The following is a 9,562-nucleotide window of genomic DNA, read 5'->3' on the forward strand; positions in this document are numbered from 1 at the left end:
GATCTTAGCTCGGTCATTCTCCACCACCTTTGGAGGTGTCCCCCATTTTGACCTCGGGGCTTCCAGTCCATATTCTGCACAGATGTTTCTGTACACATCTGTGTACAGGAACATCTGTACACAGATATATATATATTTCTGAATTTCAAATTCAGAAATCAGCCAAGCTGCAGCCCCCCACACAAATGAGATACATGTTGACAGACAACATAAAAGCTGGAATCTAATTCACTGATGATGGATTGCAGATCTGTGTTGGTACAGTTATCATGTAGGTAGAGGGGGCAGGGGGGGGGGACGCTTAATTCCTCTCCGTAATGAAATCCATCTGCATCTTCAGTTTGTCACAACATCCCACTCCTGTCAGCGTGTCTGTGAAACTCAAATCCACATTTCCACATTGTAATCTCCAAACCTCAAACTGCGGCGACGGACGCCGTCGGCAAGCTAACCCGAGATCATCTCTAAACATTTAGCAGGTTGACCTGCAAACCAGTCTTTGCGTTACTGCTTTTTAAACTCAGAGTGACTACCTTCTGTGACCAACAGCTGGTTTTGGAAAAAAAAAGGAATGACACAAGAAGGAAAATACTTGTGTTATTGCTGAATTGTTACGGTTTCCCAGGTTACTTTAGCTGGAGCCTCAGTGAATCAACAGTTTACACAGGGTTGTCCACATTTTTTCAGCCGCACCTTTTTCTTCCACCAAAGTTGGAAGAAAGTTTCATTGAGTCTTTTCTGGATAACCCCCCTCACATAAAATGTGAGTGACCGAAACCTGGAAAGCTGCGAGGTCACCGACTTACTGCACACTTCTGTTTGCCATATCGAAAGTCGTCGGCCTTATGCAATATTTTGATTTTTCTAGAAACTGTAATTTGTTTTTATAAGCTGTAAGCCAAGGTCATCAAATTGTGAAATAAACATGTTATTTGTGAGAAATGAATCTAGAAAACAAAAGTCTTACTTTTTAAAGTAAAGGACAAAAATGCATGTTTCATATGCATTTCTAATCTATGGAGATGAGCATATGTTCATATTGTATTTACAAAAGAAAACAGAACCCAGACAGAACAGAGAGTAACAAACATAAATCGTTACTGTTGTAGCTACTCACCTGTTTTATGTATTGATTGTTAGCAAATGCATTGTGTCCTGAGTGTAAGGCGACAGAAATAGCTCGTACTATCTTGGCTCTTATTTCTCACCCCCAAAATCTGCACGGATGAGTGGAAAGTGATGATGGAGAAGAAGACTTAGTGAGTGAGTGCGCTGTGAGCTGCTGTGAAATGTGGCAACCTTGTGCCAGTTAACTTGACTGAAGCAGACACGGATTTCCATTAAAGCAGATTGAAATCTCCACTGGGCCGTGTAAAGGCTGGTTATACGGCCTCATCCGTGATGGATGTATGCACATGCAAACTACGTCAATAAAGCCACCCAAGTAAATCACCCGTTTCCTGACCTGAAGGTGCGAATCCCGCCCGTGTTTCCATTAGAATTATAAAAAGAAGGAAAATTTGAGAAAAGCAGCATGAAAAAAGACCTCGTCGTCAAGACAAGCCTGTAACTTTTGAATCCGAGGTGTTTTATCCAGGAGTCGCATATGCAGAAAAAGTCTGAAGAAGGTGCAAAACGTTCTGGTCTATTCTGCTTTGTGCCTCTGAGCATGCTCAAATGGTGAACGCCAACACGGATCTCCTCAATGGCTCCAACAAACAGTTCAACATATTAAGAACTGGCCCAGACGTGATCCGTGCCTACTGGCTCAAAAATAAACCAACTTCTGAAGAAAGAATGGAACTCACCTTTAATGACTGACCAAGTTCTGAACAGTCCTGATAATGAAACCCCCCCCCCCCCCAAAAGGGAACCAACCCATCCAGCTACTGGCAAATGAATCTGAATGTCTCTCAAGCTCCTATCAGGTATAATGGTGAGTGAAATAAGCCGGCACATGGATCAATTAGTCCCACATGCTGCTTTCACACCAGGACTTCAGAACTTGGACTGCATGGTGGTTCTAATTGGTAGCACTGTAGCAAAACGGTACTGGGTTCAAATTCCAACCTGAGGTTTTTCTGCATTGAGTTTGCTTGCGTGTGTTTTTCCTGTGTGAGTTTTTCCGGATACTATGGCTTCCTTTCACTGTGAATACTGATAGGTTATTTAGTCTGTGTAATTTGTCCCTAGGTGTGTGTGTGTGTGTGTGTGTGTGTGTGTGTGTGTGTGTGTGTGTGTGTGTGTGAATTGGTTGTCTCTTCTTTGTGTCCCTCTGGTGGACTGGCCACCTGTCCAGAGTATACTCTGCCTGGACATAGGCACCTACCCTCATTCATTCATGCATGAATGAATGGAGAGAGGAAAACTAATTGTTCCAGAAACAACTTGCTGAGCTAAACATCCTCTGAACTGGATTGTTGAACCTTTATCAAACAGAAAAGAGACCGATGTGAGAGAATATCAACCCATGTTACCACAAGGTGAATATTTGACTGGTCCTCTTTTTTAGATTTGATGTTAATAAATCTAGAACTTTTTCTTTTCTTTTTTTTTTTTTTTTACAAAAAAAGCTCTGTAGAAGTTAATCTAAATTGCTAGATACCTTGCAAATGTCAAAGTTGTAAATACACACGCACACGCACACACAACCCCCAAAAGTCAAATGGGGACTCTGCTCATTCTGAATGAGCTCCGTCTCCTCAGTCAGTTTGACTCCAAGCGGTAACAGACGGATCGACAGTGATAGCTGAAGCGCGCTCCCGGTGCGCGCCGCGGTTCCAGCGGGAGCGCATCAGAGGCTTCATTAGAGATCTGCAAACTTCCGCCGGTTGAAGGTGGGTCAAGTCACAGAGAGAGAAAGAAGTTTGCTTTTGAAATTTCTGGAGACAACAGCGACGCCAAAGTGGATCTCGTCTCTGGCTGTTTGATCTGGATCGACGTTGTGACAGTGGCTGCTTGCGGCGGAAAGAAAAAAAGAAATACAAATTAAAAAAAAGAAAAAACAGCGTGGCTTTTGACGCTCTGAGATAAAACGACGACAATGTGTTTTTTGACAATCAATTTTTAGGCTGTGAACCTTTTTTTGTCTCCATGTTCCCATGTTTTCCATTCTGAAAAATTCAAGTATCTAAAACCGGACGAGTTGCTCTGAAACTGTGGGAAAGAAAACATCCTGTTTCATCGCGATGGACTACACTGATTGAATTTCGTCATTAAATGGACTTAAATTTCTTCTTTTGAAGAGCAGCGTCGGAAAGTACCAAGTTTGTGCAAGGAAGCGGGAAGGAGATGACACCCAGCCCTTTATTCCTGGTCCTCATTCTGTCGCTTACAAGTAAGTTATGTTCGATTCCTTGCGTTTAAGCGTAAAACTTTACGATGAAAAACATGAATTTCGATTCCAGTGCGTTCAGACTAGCAGCGTGTTAGTGGAGAATTCATTCAGTGCTATGATCCGAAGGAGGAAATAGACGCTGTCCATGGTGCTGATGTCAATGTAAGCACACAGATCTCTGGACTACTTCAGATATGACCGACGTGCCTCCCCCCCTGTACACACACACACACACACACACACACACACACACACACACACACACACCCCCCCCACACACACACACACACATACACGTTTGTACATGAACGATGTTCGGGTTCCTTAAAAATGTAACTTGGCCTTGATTTGCACATAAATCCCCCACTTTGACTGAGTTTTTGTCAGTTTTTGCTAATAATAATAATAAGACACCGAGGCACGCATTATGGGACATACTGTTCAGTTTTGAATTTCTTTCTCTTTCATTTAATAACTTGTTTGCACTTTCTCATCCTTTTGGCTAAAGAAACGTTTTCAGCCACCAACTTCACTATTCGGCCATTTTTAAACACATTTGTTGGCAGCCCTGGTAAAGTTGTGTTAAAAGCCTACATTCCAATTAATCGATTATTGCTTTGGCATCATTTCATAGTGAAAAAAAATCTATATGGTTTATTTTGTGTTCATTTATTCTCACTTTGACAAACTATCCTTCAAACAAAATCAACCCTGGCTTAAAAAAATCTGTAAGCCAATCCATAATTTGATTTAATAATTTAATCTTAAAGTTGATCTCTGTGGATAGAAATGTTTCATTATTAACCAATGACCGGCTTGCTCTGTGGGGTATAAATAGAAAATGATGCAGAGGTCAGTTTCTTTTAGCCTCTGGGTTGGAGAAGCAGCCATAACACACCGTGCCACCAGGCACTGGATGAGGTAAAATAAATATCCAGAGCTCATAGTAAGAGAGCATGTGAAGGCCTATTGGTTGGATAAGAATAATGTCATAATTTTTTTTTTTTTTTTAACTGGAACATTGTGTTTAATCAGGCAAGACAAAGATTAAGCTTTTCAGCAAGAAGCACTTCTTGTGAGTCTGGTATAAAACAAGGGATGAAAATGCGAAAACACCTCATGTCCACCGTTAAGCCGGTTAAGATGCTGCAATGGCATGATGGCCTCTCTTAAGGCATTATGAGAAAAATATTTTCATACAAACAGGATCATAAGCTAAAGATGCCATTAGGTCTTTCAACAGGATTGTGATCCCAAACAAAAACCTCTTTCCTTTTTCATTCAGACCTCCTCAAAAAAGACTGTAGAAGAAATAGATTGAGTGATTAATCTTGCTAAGTGTTGTCCTTTTGACAAAAAGGGATTCGCACAAAGTATTAGTGGTAGAATTTCCAACAACTCTTAATGCAACGATGTTAGCGAAAACAATCATCTCCTAACTTAATTTTTAATTGAAACTCACGGTTGGGTAACATCTGTCTCACTCTCGTTTAGAGATATTTTCTTCCGTCTACCTGGAAGGTTGGACAGTTGTTGTGTGCAGACTCTAAAAATATTCAAAAGTAAAAGCAGATGGGCTCTTTGAATAATTCACCGAGGGCTACTTTTGTTCATGTATCCAAGAAAGCCTAGCGTCGCTTCTCTCAGAGAACACACTTGAGTGGCTCTCGGTTTATAAAAGAATCTCTTTGTTAATAGTCTGGATTCTTGTTTTGTGGAGCTTTGTGGGATTTTTTTTTTTTTTTTGGCTTCTTTTATCACTAAACTGACACATTAAGCATTTTCCTCTGGGTCAGAATCAAACAGCGAGGACATTTTACCAGCATCAATGAATAAAATGGGCAACTCACTACAGTCGATACACTTAACAGAAACAAAAACGTGGTTAAGCATTATCCTATTGGACCCATCAGGATACATATCTCTGTAAACAAGGTTTTAAATAATTTATAGGATGAAGTACTGTACAACTCAGAGAGACTGAGCAGCCTTCTGAGTCCTTTACAGTGTTGCTCTCTGTGTTTGCATTTCCTTAAAAGGCCAGAAGATTTGTGCTGGATTAGTGCTGCGTATTTGTATTTGGCACCAGTGCTCATTCAAAGCGGCTGTGGTGAAATCCACAGATTAAAAATGGCAGCTCTATAACTTCACTGATTCTGTCCTTCTGTGCTTCTTTGAGGCATTTGAATCCACATACAGCAGAGTAATAAGTACTGAACAAGTCAATGTTATATTTTAATCTGCCTTTTGATACAAAACTCACAGTGGATGTCTCTAACACCCAGGGCAACCAGCAAATACAATCAAATCAAAACAAGTAAGTCCACAAATCGTGAGTTTAATGGAACAGGGAATACATGTTGAACATTTATTTCTTGAAATGTCTCAATATTGGGTAATTCAAAGTCATTTTTCTGATAAGGACGACTTCAAAAAAACCTAGCATAAAGATCAATGCATCATCGCTCAGGTGGGATTTTGACCCGATCTCTATAGGAAATGTTTTAATCCGGGATGTTCTTGGTGTGTCTTATTTGTACTCCCATTTCAGTTCTTTTCATATATTTTAAATTTGATTCAAGACGGATAACCAGCTGGGCCATTCACTTTACATCAGGCTATTATCATTCATCTCAGAAAGTCTGAGAGAACTTCATCCAACCTGATGGCAATTATTTCAGTAAAAACCCCTCTGGGAATCACACCGTTGTTGCCAAAGTGTTTCTTTTTTTTTTTTAACGTAGGTTCAGTTAAAGAACTGGGGACGATAAAAGTTGTGCAAAATACAAAACAAAAAAAATAATTTAAAGATTGCAAGGGCATCTCTCTCCATGCAAACAAAATATAAAGAAATGGGAAATAACTCAGCTTTTGCACAACATGTTAGGATAGAGTCTAACTTATGTCATCCTTAGGTTTAACCCAGCTTTCCCTCTGCAAGCGGCACAGCAAACTAGCTGTCCTTTTGGGTTGAAATAAGCTGAAAACTGGTTGTTTCATTTAGCTTTAATGCATTTATTCGCCCCATTTGAACTGAAACAAATAACACCCAGTCTGACATAAAAGTCGAAACGGCATGGTGCATCTGCAACAAGAACATCTGCCCTCGCTGCACGCAATCTACTGCAAAAAAAAAAAAAAAAAGGGAGGCAGTTCATGTGGCACAATGAAGCAAGCCATCTAGATATTTAATGCCTGTTTTGCTTTTGTAAGTTTGCTTGACAACAGAGGCACGATGACGGCAAATGTCATGAGACGGAAAAAAAACAAAAGAAACAACCCATTTTGCCTCCAAGTTATTCTGGGCTCTATTTTTTACATAACCAATCATTTAAAGCTGTGCAAACACAAAGCTTCGAGAGGTTGTCTCATAGGATGCATGACTGGATTTCTGTTAGTTTTTTCTTCTCAGAGAGTCTGCAAAATGCTCAGCCAATCACATCGACAAAGCAAACGTGAACATGGTGTAATAGTGATAGGGTTAGGCATCAATAGCTTTATTGTTCACATCCAACTGGCATCTAAACACATGAGAGAAGCTAAGTCAGTTTGTTTTTTTTGTTTTTTTTTTTTGTAAAAAGAAGCTTCCTGACATTGTGGTTCACCACAGGACGAACAAATGGCATTTATCCATCACATTAATTATTGATTGATTGATGTAATGTTTTCACATGAGTTTGTGTCTGTTTTTCCTAATGGATGATTTAGCCTGCAGCCATATGAAATTAAACACAGTCGGGGCGTATTTGTTGCTCGTGCTTTTCTGCCCTGCAGACAGCAGAGCAGAGAATGCTGAGGAGCGGCTGGTGAACCACCTGCTGGGACCGGAGCGCTACAACAAGCTGATCAGACCTGCGGTGAATAAGAGCCAACAGGTCACCATCTCCATACAGGTTTCTCTGTCGCAGCTCATCAGTGTCGTGAGTATACTTTATGATCTGCAGTAATCGTCAAAATTGGGTTTTGGGACAAGTTTCAGTGGTACATTGAAGACCCATTATAATATTTCAATTATAATATAAAGATTTTATACAGTCCTTTTGCAAAAGTTTCTATACCCCTTCAACGTGTCTCTAATTTCTCACTTAAACTTTTCATGTCGATAATGTGCGATTTAAGGAAAACAAGTGTTTTTTTAGACATGACAATTTATGCTGGCTCTTATTTAGCTCCTTTTTTCTTTATCATGATAGCTCTAAACAAAATCTGGTGCAACTTAACAAGGAAAACTGCCTCATGAGGAGCAAAGGGACCTCAGACAGGTTAGAGACAAAGCTCTGGAGAAATTTAAAACATGCACTGAAAAAAAAAAAAAGATCCTGTGGTGAAGTAGATTTAACAAAACTGAATCTGTGAAATCAACAACAAAAATCAAGTTAGTGTATTTACACAAATATATCTAGTATTAAGGTCCAAAATATTTATTCAAGATACAAGAGATTGTAATATTTTTCAGAAAATGCATTACGAGCCTATCTTAACAAAAAACAAAAGAACAATCTTTACGGTGTTTCATTCAGTATTTCAAAACACCAAATACCTATGAGACTGTTTCAATCAAGTATTTTCTTTTTAAGGGTTGTTAAAGAAGTACAACAAACTCAGATTTATTATGTTAACTTAAGATTTTACAGCGTACTTTGCGAATTTCATTTACTACATTAAAAACAGTTTCATAATTTATACAAAGTTCAGCTTTGTTTAATTTACCTGACAAAATTAAATTAGCTTTACTTGGATTTTCTTTTTCATGTCACAGCATAAGTATAAACATACTTATGCTGATAAACATAACTCAGATAAACATAAATCAATATGTAAATATTTGCATTTTTTTTTAAGTGAAGGGCAGAATATTTTTTGTCAGTGTGGTTTGGTTATGAAACAACATCTCAAGCTGTGGACAGTTCTCGGAGAGCTGCGCAATCCTGGTTCTGAAAAGCCTCCAAGACGTCGCCGTCTTGACAGACTCAGCGCTCCAATGAGACCAGAAGCCAAGAGGCCATTTTAATGCTGCAATGTAAGCCAGTGTTTTAATATTTAAATTAGTATTTTTAGTTTTATTGCTCCTTATGTCATCTATAAAATGTTCCAGATTTCCACAGAATGGGCCACCCTTTGTGAAAGAGCTGAACTTTACTTCAGGGGATCCAGATTTTTCAACTAGAAAACCACAATGCTGGGTCGAAAACCCAGATATTTGGGCTTTAATTTGGTGACATGACAGCCGATCCTTTTATATCATCCAACATAAGGCAGCATCGTGAGCAAACTGTAGCAGAACTGTACCTCCGCTGTTTTTATTTTTTATTTTTAAACCCTTTGGGCTCTGAGCAGACAACTTCCCAGTGTCTCTGACGCCATGCATCTTTAATCAGCTGCTCTCCCTGAGCCCATCTTACGCCGAGCCTCTTGGACCCGGAGAGGCTGCTGAGCGTCTAATTTCCAGACGAGAACTGACTGCAACATTGTTTTTGCTACTAAAAACGTGAGCTTACCGTTGTTAACACAAGTAAGAGAGAAGAGGAATGGGAGCAGATTTTAATCAACTCTTTTACACTCTTGACTTTGGTGGAATCCTTTTGGGGGTTTTTTGTGAAACAAAACATCGAACTGAAGAAGTATAATTTGATATTAAGATGATAATTCATCCTCCCACTCCATCTTTACACCATGTCTGATAGATTTCTGTTTAATATACTGGAAAAGCACCTTACCAGACAAGTTTCTGTTGTTTCTCAGGAGGCTCCACTGCATTATGAAGAAAAAAAAAGTCCAAAATATAAATTATGGTGTGAGATGCAAAACTGACCCAGGCAATATCTTTAGTATGACATAAAGCTTAATTAACAGACTCTGTGCTGCTTTACTAGTTGTAGTTGATGAGATCTCTGTAACAAATCTACACTGTTTCTGTATCTGACTGCATAGATATTTATCTAATATTTAATCATTTTCTCTCTAAAATAAACTCATTTGATTTAAATAGCTTCATGGATTTCATGACATAAAATCTAACCACTGCTAAATCACCTGAACTCCCTGTTGCATCAGTGAGGGTCATTTACTTGTGTAGAAAATATACGGTTACGTTGCATTAACTGGATACTTCTTAAAACACACACACACACACACACACACACACGCACACACACACACACACACACACACACACACATAATCATTTCCACAAAAAAAAAAAAAAAAAAAAAAAAAAAAATGGTG

The 9,562-nt window shown here is 39.1% G+C and overlaps 1 protein-coding gene across 1 annotated transcript in view; it reads left to right on the forward strand.

The window, feature by feature from the left end:
- The first annotated feature begins 2,728 nt into the window (after window positions 1-2,728).
- Window positions 2,729-9,562, forward strand: part of LOC106964609 (neuronal acetylcholine receptor subunit beta-2-like) — a 16,807-nt gene continuing 9,973 nt past the window's right edge. The window contains exons 1-2 of the mRNA XM_015060231.1: window positions 2,729-3,337; window positions 7,112-7,257. Coding sequence (XP_014915717.1) covers window positions 3,292-3,337; window positions 7,112-7,257 — 192 coding nt within the window. The 5' untranslated portion in view covers window positions 2,729-3,291. The remainder of the gene's footprint in view (window positions 3,338-7,111; window positions 7,258-9,562) is intronic.

Source organism: Poecilia latipinna, unplaced genomic scaffold, assembly GCF_001443285.1.
Source record: "Poecilia latipinna isolate Pla-1442-1.1 unplaced genomic scaffold, P_latipinna-1.0 Scaffold1695, whole genome shotgun sequence".
Lineage (NCBI taxonomy): Eukaryota > Metazoa > Chordata > Actinopteri > Cyprinodontiformes > Poeciliidae > Poecilia > Poecilia latipinna.